Below are 21,325 nucleotides of genomic sequence, written 5' to 3'. Positions count from 1 at the left end.
ATGTCACAGTACAGAGATAATACACACAGTGATGTCACAGTATAGTGATAATACACACAGTGATGTCACAGTACAGACATAATATACACAGTGATGTCATAACACAGAAATAACACTGAAAACCCCTTTAGGCTGACGAATCTGACACTTTAGGGGTAACAGAAGTTTGACAATCTTGACCTCAGACTTATGGTGATATTTGTAGTAACTAATAGCAAAACGTGGTTGCCTCCTGATATGGAACAGGTTATGCGGTGACTGCCGGGCAGGATACGGTTACTTTATTCGTCATGGGTGGTTTTCACAACAACTAGAACCTGTCTGCCAGGGGCCCGCTGCCCGCTTCCTTAGAGGCCTTCGGGGCCCTGTTCTGTGGAAACCTTTAAAAGACTTGGACATGTATTTGTTCTGCACCTCCCGGGGCCATATTAATAGTATTATATAATACATATGTTGTCTTTATTCCAGTTATAGCTCAGGTTTCCTGTATTGACTATTGTTCTGCATTAAGCGCCCCCCAGTGGAGCTTGAGAACATTGCATTTTCCTTTGATGGGGTCTTATGTTGCAAAACTACAACTCCCAGCTTGCTAGGAGTTGTAGTTTTGCAACAGCCGGAGGCACCTTGGTTGGGAGCCAACACTTTAGAGATTAGAAAGACATGACTGCTTTCTTCCAAAAACAGCGCCACTCCTGTCAACAGTTTATGTGTGGTATTGCAGCTCAACTTTTTTTTTTTTATCTTAGCTCCCTGCACAGTTGGTGGCACATAATCAATGCTTAGGATCACTGGTGGTCCAAGCGGTCAGACCCCCATAAATTATAAAGTTATGGCATAGCCTGGTGATATGCCACCATTTTAACAAACTTATTATGCAGAGAAAAATTAAGACAAATGGCAGATGTCTTATGTATTACCCAAGGGGTATAATATCCCTACAGGAAACAGGAAACAATTGCGTGTTTCAGGGGTAGCATCCCCTTCATCAGGTTGTGAACCCTGACGAAGGGGGGATGCTACCCCCAAAACCTGTAATTTTTTCCTGTATATTTGCAGAATGAGCCTATCACTCCCTGTGCAAGGAGTCTAAGGTAGGGAGGTACAGGAAACAATTACGTGTTTCGGGGGGTAGCATCCCCCTTCATCAGGTTGTGTCACCCTGATGAAGGGGGATGCTACCCTCAAAACAGGTAATTGTTTTCTGTATATTTGCAGAATTAGCCTATCACTCCCTGTGCAAGGGGTCTAAGGTAGGGAGGTAGCTGCTGAGTCCAGAGGCCACAGGATGGGGCAACCCAACCTGTTTTGGAGCACTGTGGAAATGAGAAGAAAGACAACCCTTGGAAGCCAGATGCTGCTGTGTCCCAGTTGAATGTGCAGGAAAAAACATGGACATTCCTTAAGTCCCAAGGGGACTATCCTGTTTTATCAATACAGGAAACAATAACGCATTTTGCGTTTAATTTGAACCTGAGGAAGGTGGATGCTACCTCCAAAATGCGTAATTGTTTCCTATATATATTTACATTTATTTTTTTAATAAATAAACTAGTCCTCTTGAGACCCCAGGAATATTCATGTTTTGGTACTCCAGAGTACCAGAGGGGTACTCTGGAGGAAAAAAAAATGTTTTCAAATCAACTGGTGCCAGAAAGTTATACAGATTTTTAACTTACTTCTAGATAAAAATCTTAACCCTTCCAGTATTTATTAGCTGCTGTATGCTCCAGAGGAAGTTGTGTAGTTCTCTCCAGTCTGACCGCAGTGCTTTCTGCTGCCACCTCTGCCAATGTCAGGAACTGTCCAGAGCAGGATAGGTTTACTATGGGGATTTGTTCCTGCTTTGGACAGTTCCTGACACGGACAGAGGACAGAGGTGACAACGTCACGCCCCCTCCCATAGACTTGCATTGAGGGGGCGCGGGCGGGACATCATGAGGGGGCTTGGCTATGACATCACTAGCTCCCGATACCGGCTCTAAACGTTCGGAACATGTTGTTCCAAACGCTGAGCAGCGGAGTACCCCTTTAATGCCCAGTGCTCTGCCTAGTCTAGATACACTTGTAACAAACCCCCAGCTGTGGAAAGCCATCTTCTTATCTTTTCCAATCTTCGTCATGATCTTTACTTGTTTTTTATATTTGGGCTTCTTCTTCTTTTTTTTTTTTTTTTTTTTTTTTTTGCTACGTCCCAGACATATTTCTTATAGTTATTTGCAAAGGTTGGAAATTTCCCAATATTTAATCCTTACGGCATGTTCTGCGTTTCTTTATACAGTCAGCACAAATACAATCAACTCCATCAGATTGACTTCCTGTAAGTCGCCACTCTACGGGAATAGATAAAGCCGCACACCTGCAGTCTCACGGCCTACGTGGTTTCTAGTACAGTATATTTGGCGCCGGCACATCCTGGGTAGAGCTGACAGCATTCATTAACCTGATCTGGGTTATGGCGCCAAGAACCTGTCATTATAATGGGCATTGACTCATACTGAGTTTCCGGTTCATTCCGCCTGCCTACTGGCATGGTTATAGAAAAATTTGCCCCATGTGTATCGAAAAGTATATATGAATCCTCCCCTAGTGTAACATACAATGTATAGATCACTGGGATTGGTGAAGACTGCTGCCTCCTGTGGTCACAGGTAGAACTACAATGGTGCTACAGTAATGATTACATCTGATGGGCAAGTAAGGGTGGGTATACACTGTGAATGAGACGCCTGCCCCTAACCCGAAACATTACATCAATGGCACTGTAGGACACGGATTAAATGATGACTACTTACTACTTTACAAAAAGAGATCAGGGATTCTCATTATAATTTTAGGGTAAATTGTAGTGATCGACCGATTGACGATTCGGCCGATATAATGCCCTGCCCCCCGCACCACTCCCCCCCCCCCCACGCACCGCCACCGCACCGTCCTGGCCAGAGACTGCCGCCGCCGCTGCCCCATTGCCTCCCCCATCCCCAGTTTTATAATTACCTGTTCCCGGGGCCCGGGGTCCACGCTACTTCTGGCTCCTGCGGAGTCCTGCGTTACGCTGTGCGCTGCGCAATGATAAGTGACGTCCTCAACGCGACGTCACCGTCAGTGCGCACAGTGACAGCTCAGGACGCCGCGGGAGCCAGAAGTAGCGCGGACCCCGGGCCCTGGGAACAGGTAATTATAAAACCAGGGATGGAAGAGGCAATGGGGCAGCGGCGGTGGTTGGACTAAAGACTGGCAGGGGGAGAGAAGCGGGTGGCGGCGGTCTCTGGCCAGAGGATAGGCGGGGGTGGGGGGGCAGCGGCAGTGGTTGGACTCAGGAGGACCCCAGGACAGGCAGGGAGAGAGAAGCGGGTGGTGGCAGCGGTGCTGAAATAGCCGATAACTTATACCGGAATGTCGGTATAAGTTATCGGCTATCGGCCTTAAAGTCCACAGATTATCGGTATCGGCCCTAAAAAAATCGATATCGGTCGAGCCTATTCACCTGGGACAAGTTACAACTGCATATTAGTGCCCCACCTGGCACCCAGTCCTCAGGTCACATGCCACAACTCCCAACTACACCTCTGCTAAATTCCATCAGTCCAGTGTTTAGCGTGTTCAGAACTTGTAAAATAATTTTCATACCCTCTCTTTTTCCAGAAATGATTGAGCCAAGATCAAGAGGAGGGAAAACAACAGAAGGAAAAATTTCCACCGGACGAGAGACCCTCCGGCTGAGATCTAAGGGTCCTGCCACAGTGGAAGAAATGGTGAGTTTTGTCTCTGTGACTCTCCGCAAATCTCCAGGGTGTGAATCTAGATAAACTGATCTCCAGGATGTGAATCTAGATAAACTGATCTCCAGGATGTGATACTATATACACTGATCTCCGGGATGTGAATATATATACACTGATCTCCAGGATGTGATACTATATACACTGATCTCCAGGATGTGTTACTAAATACACTGATCTCCAGGATGTGTTACTATATACACTGATCTCCAGGATGTGAATCTATATATACTGATCTCCAGGATGTGATACTATATACACTGATCTCCAGGATGTGAATGTATATATACTGATCTCCAGGATGTGAATGTATATATACTGATCTCCAGGATGTGAATCTATATACACTGATCTCCAGGATGTGAATCTATATACACTGGTCTCATGGATGTGAATCTAGATAAACTGATCTCCAGGATGTGAATGTATATATACTGATCTCCAGGATGTGAATCTATATACACTGATCTCGAGGATGTGAATCTATAGACACTGATCTCCAGGATGTGAATCTATATACACTGATCTTCAGGATGTGATACTATATACACTGATCTCCAGGATGTGAATCTATATACACTGATCTCCAGGATGTGAATCTATATATACTGATCTCCAGGATGTGAATCTATATACACTGATCTCCAGGATGTGAATCTATATGCACTGATCTCCAGGATGTGAATCTATATACACTGATCTCCAGGATGTGAATCTATATACACTGATCTCCAGGATGTGAATCTATATACACTGACCTCCAGGATGTGATACTATATACACTGATCTCCAGGATGTGATACTATATACACTGATCTCCAGGATGTGAATCTATATACACTGATCTCCAGGATGTGAATCTATATACACTGATCTCCAGTGTGTGAATCTATATACACTGATCTCCAGGATTTGAATATATATACACTGATCTCCAGGATGTGAATCTATGTATTATCTATCTAAAATCATATGTAGAAGGCAGCACAACCCAAGCAAATTCGTAGCAGGGTACGGGATGCCAGCAGGGTGAAAGTCCCAGTTGCAGACTGTATACAGATCCAAAAAAAGTCCAGCAGCATTCTCAGGATAAGGTGCAAATATAAGGTGCTTTATTGACCCATGAAAACACACCGTTTCGATGGCATCACGCCATCTAAGATGGCGTGATGCCATTGAAACGTCGTGTTTTCATGGGTCAATATAGCACCTTATCCTGGGAGTGCAGCTGGACTTTACTTGTATCTATCTATCTATCTATCTATCTACCCATCTATCTGAATGGATATCTGAACTTGACATAGGAATACCTCTGTAAATGACAGGGACACACTACAGGAGCACTGCCGGGAGGCTTGGTTTATCTATCACAATGAAATTCTGATAATCCAGCATGACCATATCTTTGATGCACCAGATTACGAGACATTTTATAGTGTATGGAACATTCTACACATGCACCATCACTTGGGCAGCACAGTTGTGAGCTGGTGCTGGCTATCTAGGTCAGTGTGTTCAGTACATGTAAGAGATGAAATGTCCTCTGCTACTTCAGATACGAGAGATAATCCACTGGCACAGTCTGTACGGTGAATTGTGCCCCTCAGGATGTTCACTCTGAGCTATACGGTGTAAACAACTTCACATCCAGCAAGAGACCTGCAGACTAACATTACCTATTGTACAAAACATAGTACCAGCCTTTCTACTAAATCTTCATTACCTGTTTGCTTTTATTATTCATTTGTTCCCCCAGTAGTGTGATATAAGAGAACTGCTGCGCTGCTGCTCCTTCTCCCCTCTCACAGCATGCTGTTTCACTGAAATATTGTAAAAGGCTGCAGCTGCACCCTCCTCTTCCCTTTCCTTCCTGTCTACTATTTACTGTTTTACCCAAGATGTATGAGTGAGCAAGGTGATTTTTAAATACTGTTGTTGTAATGTGTTTTTTTGTATTTTTTGTCTTGGGGTCTGTTCAGACACTAGTTTTTATGTCTGAGAAGTTTCTGTGCTAATTCTTCCCAGGGTTGGGAGAGGTAATGCTATCAGCCTATGACAGCTTGGGTGTGGCTTTATAACCCGAGCTCTGCTGGTGCTCTGGTGGCTGGTTATTAGTTTTACCTTTGTTAAGTTTTTTTATGCGTTTTAACAATGGTTATATTTCTGTTATGGTAGATTTTAGTCTGCTTGGTTTTTAGGATTATGTATGTCCATTCTTCTTTAAAATTGTTATCTTAGTCTGTGTTCACACTGTGTCTTGCTTGTACCCCAGCTTTGTATTTAGTATTCCTGTTTAAAGTCATGACCCATATTCCTCCATGTTGTGGAGTTTGGTTTTGTATTTTCCTGTTTTGTAGCCTGACCTGTATTCCTCCATGTTGTGGAGTTTGGTTTTGTGGAGTCTGTTCAGGCTTATCTTGCTCTCAGTCTAGTGTTCCGTGTATTATATTTCTGCTTCCTTCTAGGTCAGTATCCTGATCACACAGTGGAGTGTGTCCGCTGGCTAGAAGTCTATTTGGAGTTAGTATTGTTGTCCCTCCATGCTTGGAGTGGGGAGTCTAGTTTGTTATTTGTTCAGTGTCCAGTGTGAACAGTGTTCAATGTTTTCTGACCTGTTTAGTGTTTTACATTCAGTTCATCTGTTCATCCCCTGCATTTCTTGGTTTCTGCTGTATACTTGTTCCATATCTAGTCTTGTTCATTTATTCTTATCTGCTGTTTATCTTTATTCCAGTTTCTGAACTGTATGTTAGTACACTATATCCTGCCCTGCTTGTATATTTATATCCTTTTTTTTTTGGTTGTTTTCCCATTATGTTTTGGACCTGTTCCCAACTATGTACTGTATTGTTTGTGTACCTTTATGCCCATTGCACTTCAGTGCAGGAAGGGATCGGCACCGTGGTTGTCGATCTGCCGTTTAGGGCAGAATGGCAAGTAGGCAGGCAGAGTGTTTTAGGCACAGCTTAGGGCTTACTCTGCCTGTCCACCCTCTGTGACAATTGTCACATATGTACCTGTCCTTGCTCCCAAAGCGTGGCATCACCCCAGCAACCCCGATTGCTGATACTAGAGCATCATTTCAGGGGAGGCAGGGTAGCCCATCTTATTAGTGGATAGGGCGCAGGGCCTATCTGATCGGCATCCTTTGTGTTTAGATAGTGGGCTATTTAAACAGGAATTTGCTGGCCACGGATGCCTGTGATTGAAGTTTATACCCTCAACGGTGTTCCTGGATTTGACCATCTGCTGTGACTTCTGACCCCTGCTTTTATCTGCTGACAATTTATTAATGTTTAAATTGTATTGTATTGCAGTTATGCTATATATTCTTTTTACAATCGAGCTTCTTGTCCTTCTTTCCACGTCTTATGAAGCCCAGATGGAACATAACATTTACCGACCACGCTCTTGTTTTCCTTTCAGCCGTCTGCATTCGAAGAGAAGGCAATCAAAAAAGTGGACGACCTTCTGGAGAGTTACATGGGCATACGGGATATTGAGCTGGGTGAGTCTTTTTGCTTTCATCTTAGAGGAATGAGATTCAAAGGTCTCCATAATCCTTTCTTATTACCGTCGGCCTCTTTTTTCCGAGGTAATTCGCTCAGCCTGGGGGGCTCCAGGAATTGCTTTGCTTGAACATATATTATTAATATGTGGTTTTAGGCAATCATGAGGTTTTTGAAGCCGAAATACCGAGCTAAAATCCAGAAGACGTGGAAAATTCTATTTATTTTCCTTGTGAATACCTTGATTTCACAGCCCGCGGCTAGACGGTTTTGCTAGAGAATTGTTGGCACTCAGGCCAAAAGAAACACTTTACATGGATTGTATCACAGATCAGATCAGACCTTTGCACACTTGACAATTGATCTCGATCCTATAAACTGACTTTAGTTCACAGAAACTTTCTTCTTGATCTGATTTGAAGACATAAACACACGTGGTGCCTCTGGCTGGGTCAAGTATGTGTCCAATATTAACCACATCTCCCAGATCCAGAGAGTTTGGCTCCGGGATCCCGGTTTCTACCTGTTGTCTGGCCAACCACAGTCATTGTTAAATGAATTCCGTATGTTGGTAATTCTGAAGGGTGAGTGTTGTTTAAGCAGCGGAGACCTTCTGCAACAAGACCATTTACAAATATTTGTTACAAGCCGTCACATCTCGCACATGGAAAGTATTTCGGCTGGAAGGAGAATTCTTTTTGGAATGTCTGTCTTCTAGTTTTGCTGCCACCTGCTGCGTCCTAGAAAACCTACATACTGTCAAGGATTAAAGGGGAACCCCTGTATTTGCCCGGTAAGGACAACACCTGTACATAAAGTGGTGCTTAAAGGGAACCAATTATCAGATTTTACCATATATAACGCTTGGCAATGCACACCGTAATTTTTGCTGTATAAGATGCACTTTTTCTTCCCCAAAACTGGGGGGGGGAAAGTTGGTGCGTCTTATATGGCGAATACACCCCTATCGCAGCGGTCCCTGCGGCCATCAACGGCCGGGACCCGCGGCTAATACAGGACATCACCGATCGCGGTGATGCCCTGTATTAACCCTTCAGACACGGCGATCAAAGCTGATCGCCGCATCTGAAGCCAAAGTGACACTAAACCGGCTGCTCAGTCGGGCTGTTCGGGACCGCCGCGGTGAAATCGCGGCGTCCCGAACAGCTTACAGGACACCGGGAGGGACCTTACCTGCCTCCTCGGTGTCTGCTCCGGGCCGGGATCCCCTGCATGCCGGCGCTCTCCTTCGACATCATCGCGCACGCCGTCCCGTCATCCAATAGGAGCGGCGTGCGTAGCGACGTGATGACGGCGACTGAGAGTGTGGATCCCGGGGAAGAAGACGTCCTGAGCGTCGGGGACACCCCGGGGACGCGGCGACAGCGATAGAGCGACATCCAGGGCAGCGGTGACGAGCGGTGATGGGTCCGGAGCGGCGGGGACAAGTGAGTATTACCTCCTATACCAGTGGTCTTCAACCTGCGGACCTCCAGATGTTGCAAAACTACAACTCCCAGCATGCCCGGACAGCCAACGGCTGTCCGGGCATGCTGGGAGTTGTAGTTTAGCAACATCTGGAGGTCCGCAGGTTGAAGATCACTGTTGGGTGCAGAATCTTTTTTTTCTAGATTTTGCACCTTTAAAATTGGGTGCGTCTTATATGCTGGTGCGTTCTATAGGGCGAAAAATACGGTAATTTATGGTAAAATCTGTATCCTCACCATCCCCGGGGGGAATTTTTTCCCCCAGAGTTGGTGAAGATGTGAAGTTATAAAGACCTTCCGGCCACCCTGCACATAGTCCCCTGGACAGGGACTTATACTTGCCAGCACCCGTCGCTCCCCATTGCTCTGGGGCCCTGCCCCGTCAGCTTTGTTGATGGCTCGCGTCACCACTCTGCTCCCTAAGCCAACGGAGCAGAGCGGTGGGAGCGACGGGTGCTTGTAAGTATAAGTCCCGGTCCTGGTGGAAAAAATGTCCCCCTGAGGGATGGTGAGGATACAGATTTTTACCATATACAACATGTTGCCAAGCGTTATATATATGGTAAAATCCGCAATCAAAATTGTCCACCATTAGCCACCATTAACCACCCCGCTATGACCTGTGCTCAGCTCCTGAGTGCGCATCATAGAAGGGGAACGGACAAAATGTTAAAAAAACATGTCCCGGCTGCTCAGCGGTGCTGATCGGGCCCGCCACGGTGAAACTGCGGTGTTCCAATCAGCTGGGAGGACAGTGGGAGGGCCCTTACCTCCTTCCTTACCGTCCGATTCGTGATCTGATGCTCCAGCCAGCCATGGCAGGCTGGAGCAGCAGAGCACTGATGACACTGATCAATGCTATGCTATGGCATAGCATTGAACAGTGTATGCAGTCTTAAGATTTACTGTAATAGTCCCTATTGGGACTATAAAATTGTGTAAAAAAAAGTGATTTAATCCCTTCCCTAATAAAAGTTCGAATCACCCCCCTTTTCCCATTAAAAAAAAGAATAAAATAAACGTATGTGGTATCGTCACGTGCGTAAATGTCCGAACTATAAAAATGTAACATTACTTTAACTGCGCGGTCAATGGAGTATCATTAAAAAAAATAGCTAAGTCCAGAATTGTGTATTTTTGTCACTTAGTATACCCTAAAAAAAAGTATAAAAAGTGATCAAAAAGTCCCATCAAAACTAAAATGGTACCAATAAAAACTACAGATCACAGCGCAAAAAAGGACCCCACAAATATCCCCATATAAGGAAATGTAAAAAAGTTATAGGGGTCAGAAGAGTACAATTTTAAACATGCTAATTATCCTACCAAAATTTATAGATTTTTTAAAAGAAGTAAAACAAACTCAAAGCGATAAAAGTTGGGTATCATTGTAATCGTACGGACCTACTGAATAAATATAAGGTGTCATTTTAACTGATAAGTGCGTGAAAATGTATTTTCAATTTTGCCCCACAAACATTTTTTTTGGGTTTCACCATAGATTTTGTAGGGAAATTATTGATGTCACTAGAAAATAAAATTGGTGGCGCAAAAAAAAAGCCCTCATATGAGTCTGTAGGTGAATCATTGAAATGTTATGATTTTTAGAAGGGGAGGAGGAAAAAAACCGAAAGTGCAAAATTGGCCCGGTCCTCAAGGGGTTAAGAAATGTAATATAAATATACAGTATATATATATATATATATATATATATATATATATATATATATATATATGCACATCTGTATGTATATTGTAAAGGCGAGTCTTTGTTTTACAGTATGTGTCTGATTGTGTTATATAATGCTCTGTAATGTGAATGGTTGCAGCAGAGTCCCATTGAAAACAATGGGAGGTTACTGCACCAGAATTATTATTATAATTTTTTTTTTTTCATCTATTGTTTTATTTTCATTCATAATTTTTTACACACACAAACAAAATTACAAAATCAATGAATAGTAATAAAACCCAACCCATCCACCCTATTTGGAGTGGGAAGTAAAAAAAATTAAAAATATAATAATAATAATAATAAATAAAAATAAATAAATATTTTTTAGTGGAATTCTGTATGGAAAATACATAGTGTGAATGGGACCTTAGAGTTGTGTATCAGTCACCTTCTGATTTCTCAGCATGTCACATGCGTAAGATTTTAGTATACAGGATTTACAACAGTGTTTCCCATCCAGGGTGCCTCCAGCTGTTGCAAAACTACATCTCCCGGCAAGCCCAGACAGCCAAAGGCTGTCCGAGCATGCTAGGAGTCATAGTTTTGCAACAGCTGGAGGCACCCTGATTGGAAAACTTTGCTAAATACACTGATCTCCAGGATGGGAATCTATATACACTGATCTGCAGAATGGGAATCTATATACACTGATCTGCAGAATGGGAATCTATATACACTGATCTCCGGGATGTCAATCTATACACACTGATCTCCAGGATGGAAATCTATATATACTGATCTCCAGTTCCCATCTATATACCAGTGTTTCCCAGGGTGCCTCCAGCTGTTGCATAGCAACAACTCCCAGCATGCCCGGACAGCCAAAGGCTGTCCGGGCATGCTGGGAGTTGTAGTTTTGCAACAGCTGGAGGCACCCTGATTGGGAAACACTAATCTACAATATGATAGAAAAACTATTGCTGTGCAATCATGCCACCTAGTGGTGGAAGGCTCTGTTTGCATGCACCAAGTGTATTCTCCCCCCACTCAGGGAGGACACAGTATTGTGCAATGCGGACGGTGCACAACATTTTATGGCTAAAGCGAACACAAAATGGAAAAGTCCCGATGTTGGACCCTGATATAAAGTGTGACTTCACCCTCCCGGACGTCCACCGCAATGTGCTGATTAATAGAAATGGCGTTTATTTGTTTATCATCTTTCCGCCCTCAGCTTCGTCATACTGCTGGAATTATTACAGTGTGTATATTATGTATATATAACTATATTATATACTACCGGTATACCTTTTGTGTTCATGGTTTTATGGTAAATAAAGTGTCATCTGCACCACCTCAGAAACCCCCTATACCAGTGGTCTTCAACCTGCGGACCTCCAGATGTTGCAAAACTACAACTCCCAGCATGCCCGGACAGCATGCTGGGAGTTGTAGTTTTGCAACATCTGGAGGTCCGCAGGTTGGAGACCACTGCCCTATACTGTCATACACTGGACCCCTTCAAATAGAGATATGCTCTGCTGTAGAGCTGCTGTATGTGCCAGAGGAAGTTGTGTAGTCCTTTCCATTCTGAACACAGTGCTCTCTGCTGCCACCATTGTCCGAGTCAGGAACTGTCCGGAGCTGGAGAGGTTCGCTATGGGAATATGCTTCCACTCTAGACAATTCCTGACATGGACAGAGGTGGCAGCAAAGAGCACTGTGGTCAGACTGGAAAGAACTACACAACTTTCTCTGGAGCATACAGCAGCTGATAAGTACTGGAAGGATTAAAAGGGGTACTTCGGGTGGAAAACATTTTTGTCACCTAAACTGGTGCCAGAAAGTTATACAGATGTGTAAATAACTTATATAATATAATCTTAAACCTTCCAGTACTTATCAGCTGCTGTATGCTACAGATGAAGTTGTGTAGTTCTTTCCAGTCTGACCACAGTGCTCTCTGATGACACCTCTGGAACTTTCCAGAGTAGAAGCAAATCCCCATAGTAAACCTCTCTTGCTCCACACAGTTCCTGACACAGACAGAGGTGTCAGCAGAGAGCACTGTGGTCAGACTAGAAAGGACTACACAACTTTCTCTTGAGCATACAGCAGCTGATAAGTACTGGAAGGATTAAGATTTTTATACTGAAGTAATTTACAAATCTGTATAATTTTCTGGCACCAGTTGATCTTTCTCCGGTGTACCCCTTTAATTTGGCCATACACATAAGATAGCTGCCAGCCGAACCTTTGTTTGGTCATAAACTATGCATGTGCTTCCAATGGAGAGAAGGGGAATAAGCTGCTGCCAGACACCTATAGCGGTCACTTATCTCTTAGAGAACAAAAAGAGTCGGGAGGGCAGATAAGCACCAAGAGTGTGCCTCCAGCTGTTTCAATACTACAACTCCCAGCATGCCCTGACAGCCGAAGGCTGTCCTGGCATGTTGGGAGTTGTAATTTTGCAACAGCTGGAGGCACACTGTTTGGAAAACAGTGCCTTAGTGCAACTTTCAATTATATACGTGCCCGCCAGGCTTCATCGGCTGCCAGGTCAACAACCAGCGCCCTTTGTAATAATAACATTACCGCAGCCCAGGTCTCGTATTGAACGTCCCCTCGTTCCCGAGATCACTTTACATGGAACGAGCCGATAATGAGAAGCGGATCGTCTTCAGCAAACGCGTCTAATGGAATCGCTGTAAATAATCTCTTTTTAATTTGGTGTTTTGTAAAACGCCTTCCGTTTAATGTGATTTTTGCGAGCGTTCCTTATCGGTAATGGCAGGAGATTGCGTTTTAATAGCATTCATTTATTTACCCAGACAACTCTTAAAACTGCGGTTCCCGATCAGGGTGCCTCCAGCTGTTGCAAAACTACAACTCTCAGCATGCCCGGACAGCCAAAGGCTGTCCGGGCATGCTGGGAGTAGCAGTTTTGCAAAATCTGGAGGCACCCCGATTTGGGAAACACTGTCTTAAATACAGTGCGGTATGGTCTAGAGCTTTTTGTTTATGCTTTTTTCTTACCTTTTTTTGCTGATATGGCATGTATGGGATAGACTCAATATTGGTTTACAAATGCACATTGATGTGGGTCCTGTAATGCGGCCTACATTTCTCACGAATCCTCTGACTGAGTGTCAGGTGTTTGATCACTCTTCAGGAAAGGTTTATAACTACTATATACACTGCTCAAAAAAACAAAGGGAACACTAAGATAACACATTCTAGATCTGAATGAATGAACTAATCGTATCAAATACTTTCCTCTTTACATAGTTGAATGAGCGGACAACAAAATCACAAATATGTATCAATGGAAATCAAATGTATCAACCCATGGAGGTCTGGATATGGAGTCACACTCAAAATCACAGTGGAAAACCCCACTACAGGCTGATCCAACTTTATGTAATGTCCTTAATACAAGTCCCAATGAGGCTCAGTAGTGTGTGTGGCCTCCACGTGCCCGTATGACCTCCCTACAATGCCTGGGCATGATCCTGATGAGGTGGAGGATGGTCTCCTGAGGGATGTCCTCCCAGACCTGGACTAAAGCATCCGCCAACTCCTGGACAGTCTGTGGTGGATGGAGCGAGACGTCCCAGATGGGCTCAATCGGATTCAGGTCTGGGGAACCGGCAGCCAGTCCATAGCATCAATGCCTTCCTCTTGTAGGAACTGCTGACACACTCCAGCCACATGAGGTCTAGCATTGTCTTGTATTAGGAGGAACCCAGGGCCAACCGCACCAGCATATGGTCTCACAAGGGGTCTGAGGATCTCATCTCGGTACCTAATGGCAGTCAGGCTACCTCTGGCAAGCACATGGAGGGCTGTGCGGCCCCCAAAGAAATGCAACCCCACATCATTACTGACCCACCGCCAAAGCGGTCATGCTGGAGGATGTTGCAGGCAGCAGAATGTTCCCCACGGCGTCTCCAGACTGTCATGACCGTCACATGTGCTCAGTGTGAACCTGAAGAGCACAGGGCGCCAGGGGTGAATTTGCCAATGCTGGTGTTCTCTGGCAAATGCCAAACGTCCTGCACGGTGTTGGGCTGTAAGCACAACCCCCACCTGTGGACGTCAGGCCCTCATACCACCCTCATGGAGTCTGTTTCTGACCATTTGAGTGGACACATGCACATTTGTGGCCTGCTGGAGGTCATTTTGCAGTGCTCCTCCTTGCAAAAAGGTGGAGGTAGCGGTCCTGTTGCTGGGTTGTTGCCCTCTTACGGCCTCCTCCACATCTCCTGATGTACTGTCCTGTCTCCTGGTAGCGCCTCCATGCTCTGGACACTACCCTGACAGACACAGCAAACCTTCTTGCCACAACTCGCATTGATGTGCCATCCTGGATGAGCTGCACTACCTGAGTCACTTGTGTCGGTTGTAGACTCCATCTCATGCTACCACTAGAGTGAAAGCACCGCCAGCATTCAAAAGTGACCAAAACATCAGCCTGGAAGCATAGGAACTGAGAAGTGGTCTGTGGTCACCACCTGCAGAACCACTCCTTTATTGGGGGTGTCTTGCTAATTGCCTATAATTTCCACCTGTTGTCTGTTCCATTTGCACAACAGCATGTGAAATTGATTGTCAATCAGTGTTCTTCCTGAGTGGACAGTGGGATTTCACAGAAGTGTCATTGACTTGGAGTTACATTGTGTTGTTTAAGTGTTCCCTTAATTTTTTTGAGCAGTGTATATCCTGATCCATAGAGATAGCAGCAGCAGTGTACAGATTGAGCTGCAGGGGAGGAGTATAACTGCTATATATTCTGATCCCATAGAGATCGCAGCAGCAGTATACAGATAGAGCTAGGAGGGGAGGAGTCTGAGAGCTAGCAAAAGGGGATCTGGTAGGTGATGGTGTCATATTGTAATTCACAGGAAGTCTGAATCCAGTCACTCACATTAAGTACAGTAACTTTTTTATAAGTCAGGCTGGTGATCACATGACCAAGTTACAGTAAGGAAACACACGGATGCAGCTGTGCTGGAATAAAACAGATCGTGCCATATGACCAAATTCCCTGCATAGACCAACAGCTGAAGCGTATCTCACTAACGCGATCTTAGCTCAGTGTTTCCCACCAGGGTGCCTCCAGCTGTTGCAAAACTACAACTCCCAGCATGCCCGGACAGCCGAAGGCTGTCCGGGCATGCTAAGAGTTGTAGTTTTGCAACTGCTGGAGGCACCCTGGTTGGGAAACACTGGTCTAGTTCATTCATCTACCCCTCTTCCTGTTCCTTGTTTGCTTTGTCCATAAAAACTACATTTTTTTTCCCATAATTTCCCGAAACGCGCTGACACTTTATCCCCTATGTGAGTTGTAGAACAGATGGTATTATTGTCCTATAATATCTCTTTTATCTGTAGGGTAATTTATATATACAAGGTCAGGACTTGTCCCGGCTGGATATAGCTCAGATGACACATCTTTTCCTTGTATTATTTCAGGGTCATTGTATCAGATTCACTCGATAAAATCATAAAATAAAATAAAAATCTGTACATTACTGGGAATTGTACCAGATATTTATACATTTCCCATCATTTTGTTTCCTGTTTGAGAAAAACATTATTACCTGATTTGCAGCAGTAAAGCATGTTCCAGGCAGAGCCTGATAAAACGCTACCACCTAGGCAAATCAATGGGAAATGTATGTTCCCACATAACTTCCATACGGCTGGAGATATTTCAATAACTCGTACACATATTACGGGTCGGGATAGGAGGTCGAGATAGGAGGTCGGAATAGGAGGTCGAGATAGGAGGACGGAATAGGAGGTCGAGATAGGAGGACGGGATAGGAGGTCGAGATAGGATTTAGAGATAGGAGGACGGGATAGGAGATCGAGATAGGATTTAGAGATAGGAGGACGGGATATGAGGACGGGATAGGAGGTTGAGATAGGAGGACGGGATAGGAGGACGGGATATGAGGACGGAATAGGAGATTGAGATAGGAGGTCGGGATAGGAGGTCGGGATAGGAGGATGGGATAAGAGGTGGAGATAGGAGGTCGGGATAGGAGGACGGGATAGGAGGTCGGGATAGGAGGATGGGATAGGAGGACGGGATAGGAGGTCGGGATAGGAGGATGGGATAAGAGGTGGAGATAGGAGGTCGGGATAGGAGGACGGGATAGGAGGTCGGGATAGGAGGATGGGATAGGAGGACGGGATAGGAGGACAGGATAGGAGGTCGGTATAGGAGGTCGGGATATGAGGACGGGATATGGGGTTGGGATATGACAACAATATATGAGGACGGGATATATAGTCAAAAGCTTCCTCTGTTGATTTTCCTCCACAGCAAGGATTAGGAAGGAAAAACCGGGCAACGCCGGGTACTCAGCTAGTGTATATATATATATATATATATATACATACATACATACATCCTGAGTGCTTCTTCAAGTAAAGGAAGCATTTCATTTTTTATCACATACCTATCAGATCATTTTTAGCTTTGATCTCTATTTTGCATACTTTTACAGTAAAAATGTGTCTAATGTTTTTCTTTCTTTTCCTTTTCAGCCGCGACCATGGTAGAAGCCGGACGAGACAAGAATAACCCGGACGAGTTTGCGGTGGCCTTAGACGAAGCTCTCGGAGACTTTGCTTTCCCTGATGAGTTTGTCTTTGATGTCTGGGGGGCCATCGGAGACGCTAAACAAGGACGCCTTTAAAGCGAAACAGCGACATTTCAAAATTTTCAATAGAATTTAATCACCGCTCAACAGCACGACTGATGTTAATTTTATAGTTCCGGTGTCTCTCCTGGATAAAATAGGCAGAGGGATCCATTAATTTTATGAACCAAAGTTTTATTTTGTATATAGGTCTAGATCAGTGTTTCCCAACCAGTGTTTCCCCCAGCTTTTGCAAAACTACAACTCCCAGCATGCTCGGGCGCTCGCTGGTTGGGAAATACTGTTCTAGGGGAATAAACTGTGCACTTCTGACTTGTGAATGTGTAATGCAGGCTGGAGGTGTGAAAACACACACAGCTACCACTAATGTACATAGTTCTTATATGGCATGTTCACATTGGGACAATACAAACTCCCCCTCTGTATGTATCTTATGTGTAAAGTGGAGGAGAACTGTGAGGAATGTGACGCACTCTTTCCTCTTATTCTAGCTTAGTGTTTCCCAAACAGGGTGCCTCCAGCTGTTGTAAAACTACAACTCCTAGCATGCCCAGACAGCCAACGGCTGTCTGGGCATGCAGGGAGTTGTAGTTTTGCAACAATTTTACAATGTGAATCGCTCTTTACTCTTATTCTAGCATACTGTTTCCCAACCAGGAGCCTCTAGCCGTTGGCTGTCCGCGCATGCTGGGAGTTGTAGTTTTGCAACAGCTGGAGGCACCCTGGTTAAAATCCACTGTTCTAGATAATTCAGCCAACCCTCTTGCCATTCCATGTTTGCTTTCTCCTGTGCATTCCAGTCAAATAATGTAATTCCATGGCTAAAAGATGCACAAAAGGACCTATGTGAAGGATGCAGGAGGGTACATGCCGATTACAGCAATCCAAGGGTGCCTTTATTTCCTACTTTAAAGGGGTTAACCAGGAAAAAAAAAAATTTCATTTATCAACTGGCTCCAGAAAGTTAAACAGATATGTAGATTACTTCTATTAAAATATCTTAATCCTTTCAGTACTTATGAGCTTCTGAAGTTGAGTTGTTCTTTTCTGTCTAAGTGCTCTCTGATGACACGTGTCTCGGGAACTGTCCAGTTTAGAAGCAAATACCCATAGCAAACCTCTTCTAAACTGGGCGGTTCCCGAGACACGTGTCATCAGAGAGCACTTAGACAGAAAAGAACAACTCAACTTCAGAAGCTCATAAGTACTGAAAGGATTAATATTTTTTTAATAGAAGTAATTTACAAATCTGTTTCACTTTCTGGAGCCAGTTTATATATATATATATATATATATATATATATATATATATATATATATATAAAGTTTTTTCCTGGATAACCCCTTTAAAGGGTTACTCCGGTGGAAAACATTTTTTTTAAATAAACTGGTGCCAGAAAGTGAAACAGATTTGTAAATGACTTCTATTAAAATATCCTTACCCTTCCAGTACTTTTTAGCAGCTGTATGCTACAGAGGAAATTCTTTTCTTTTTGAATTTCTTTTTTGTCTTGTCCACAGTGCTCTCTGCTGACACCTCTGTCCGTGTCAGGAACTGTCCAGAGCAGCATAGGTTTGCTATGGGGATTTTCTCCTGCTCTGGACAGTTCCCGATACGGGTATCAAGTGTCAGCAGAGAGCACTGTGGACAAGATAAAAAAGAAATTCAAAACGAAAAGAATTTCCTCTGTAGCATACAGCTGCTTAAAAGTACTGGAAGGGTAAAGATTTTTTAATAGAAGTAATTTACAAATCTGTTTCACTTTCTGGCACCAGTTGATTTAAAAAAGTATTTTTTTCACCCCTTTAACGCTATGTTCACACGACTGAATTTTTGCGGAATGTAACTTACCAGACGGACATTCCGCAGATAGCGGCACTAGGACCGCTCGGAAATGTGCCGAGCGAGTTCTGCTGAAAGCATTGACTTGGGATTCGGTATTTTCCTGGCAGAAGTTTCCGCGGCGGAAATTCAGTGGAGGAAACAAGATTTGCAAACAATTCCGCCGTGGTGAGGGGGCAATAAAGACCTGGGGGGAGATTTATCAAAACCTGTCCAGAGGAAAAGTTGCCCGGTTGCCCATAGCAACCAATCAGATCGCTTCTTTCATTTTGTAGAGGCCTTTTCAAAAATGAAAGAAGCGATCTGAGTGGTTGCTATGGGCAACTGGACAGGTTTTGATAAATCTCCCCTCTGGAGTGCTTCTTTATTTAACTTTTTCCACGATCACATGATGACCAAACGCACAGTGTGAAACGAGATTTTACCATTCCGTTAAAAGAACAGTCCACGTAAATTCCGTAAATTACATTACGCCCGGCGTTGGGCCTGAGGGAGCGGAGCATAATTCATCGATACCTGATGTTTTTTCTTTCTTTTGGGGGAGATTCATCAAGATCTGTGCTGAGGAAACGTTGCCCAGTCGCCCATAGCAACCAATCAGATGGCTTCTTTCATTTTTCAGAGGCCTTTTAAAAAAATGAAAGAAGCGCTCTGATTGGTTGCTATGGACAACTGGTCAACGTTTCCTCAGCACAGGTCTGGATGAGTCTCACTTAGGGCTTCATCTACGGATCCAAACGTTGCGATGTATTTGTTGTTTTATATGTAGATATTTTATACACAAGTATCTGACATCAGCCAATGCAATTATTTTATTTTTCCTTTTTAGAGTGTATATGATTCATGAACACTATGTATTATAATAGGGATTTACTAGGAATATTCATCGATGGCCTATCAGCCAAGGAAGCATCAGAATAGGCTGGTTTTTCCCAACCAGTGTGCCTCCAGCTGTTGCAAAACTACAACTCCCACCATGCCCCGACAGCTGAAGGCTAGGAGTTGTAGTTTTGCAACAGCTGAAGGCACCCTGGTTGGGAAACACTGGGATAGGCGATTGATAGATATTCCTGGAAAACCCCTTTGATGCTTATTCCACAATGTGCGGTTTTAATGTGATTATTTTTTTCTTCTTTTGTATAAAGCATTGCTTGAAAAGAAAAACTTAAATTATATATTTTTGTTCTAATAAAGAATAAACTTAGCAATAGTTGGATTTGTATCTTTGATGTAACACAACATGATAATGTAATGTATATAACAGTGACTCTAACTAGCAGAATAGTGATCCACCAGCAGAATAGTGAGTGCAGCTCTGGAGTATAATACAGGATATAACTCAGGATCAGTACAGGATAAGTAATGTAATGTATATACACAGTGACCTCACCAGCAGAATAGTGAGTGCAGCTCTGGAGTATAATACAGGATATAACTCAGGATCAGTACAGGATAAGTAATGTAATGTATGTACACAGTGACCTCACCAGCAGAATAGTGAGTACAGCTCTGGAGAGAGGTTGTGTTCTGCTGAGCTCCTGAGACTTCCACAGAAGCAGTGATTTCCATCCGCCCCTCCCCAGGTGTGTGGCAGACACCTGGGTAGGTTCTCCTGCTATGGAGCCCAGGGGATCTGGAGCTTCATCTTGCACTCCCCGTACCCGGCCGGCGGGGGGTGCCAAGGAAAATGCCACGGCCAACAATACGGACGGAATTAGGAGAACAACCAGGGCTCAAAGTAATGTGGTGCCCCCTCCCCCGTCCTCAGCTGGGAGCTGCAAAGCCTCCAGCAAAAGCCCTGCAAGGAAAAGAAGCTCTTCCAGGCAGAGGAGTGCAGTGAAGGCAGCTGTCTCTGGACCCTCACAACCCCAGCAATGGGGGGTAAAGGGGAACAGAGAATCCCTGGAAACTTTTGGATCGAGAATCCATGCGAAGATGGCTGAATATGAACAGCTTGGAAAGCAGCTTCGTGGCCTTAGAGAAGATCTAAAGTTTGCCACCTATCAAGCGGATCAGGCACCTAAGGCAAAGAGATCAGCATTCAACACCAAGGTGAGGTCTCTGAGGAAAGAGGTGGAGGAGCTTGTGAGGAGGAGATCGGACATTGTGGAGGAGCTTGTGAGGAGGAGATCGGACATTGTGGAGGAGCTTGTGAGGAGGAGATCGGACATTGTGGAGGAGCTTGTGAGGAGGAGATCGGACATTGTGGAGGGTGCTGGGTTTCTTGGTGAGAAGCTAATTCATGAGGAGAGGTTCTCCAGCATGAGGGCCTCCAGAGGTTGTGAAAGTCAGCAAGATGAGGATTGTCGCAGTGAGGAGGAGGAGATGGAGGAAGGTGATGGAGGTGAGGAGGGCAAT

At 44.3% G+C, this 21,325-nt stretch overlaps 1 protein-coding gene across 2 annotated transcripts in view; it reads left to right on the top strand.

Moving 5' to 3' along the window:
* GIPC2 (GIPC PDZ domain containing family member 2) overlaps positions 1 to 18,110 on the top strand; it is a 107,973-nt gene extending 89,863 nt beyond the window's left edge. The window contains exons 4-7 of one of the 2 annotated variants that reach the window (XR_008846647.1): positions 3,643 to 3,752; positions 7,206 to 7,287; positions 17,009 to 17,621; positions 17,842 to 18,110. Coding sequence is in view for 1 of the 2 variants with exons in the window: in XM_056532614.1 (XP_056388589.1) it covers positions 3,643 to 3,752; positions 7,206 to 7,287; positions 17,009 to 17,160 (344 nt within the window). In the remaining variant the exon portion in view is untranslated. Of the gene's footprint in view, positions 1 to 3,642; positions 3,753 to 7,205; positions 7,288 to 17,008 lie in introns of both variants that reach the window. The other variant, XM_056532614.1, reaches the window with a different exon arrangement.
* The last annotated feature ends 3,215 nt before the right edge of the window (positions 18,111 to 21,325 follow it).

This window comes from Hyla sarda, chromosome 7 (assembly GCF_029499605.1).
Source record: "Hyla sarda isolate aHylSar1 chromosome 7, aHylSar1.hap1, whole genome shotgun sequence".
NCBI classification, from domain to species: domain Eukaryota; kingdom Metazoa; phylum Chordata; class Amphibia; order Anura; family Hylidae; genus Hyla; species Hyla sarda.
The sequence above is the reverse complement of the archived record's forward strand: the minus strand, read 5'-3'. Positions and strand labels throughout refer to the sequence as shown.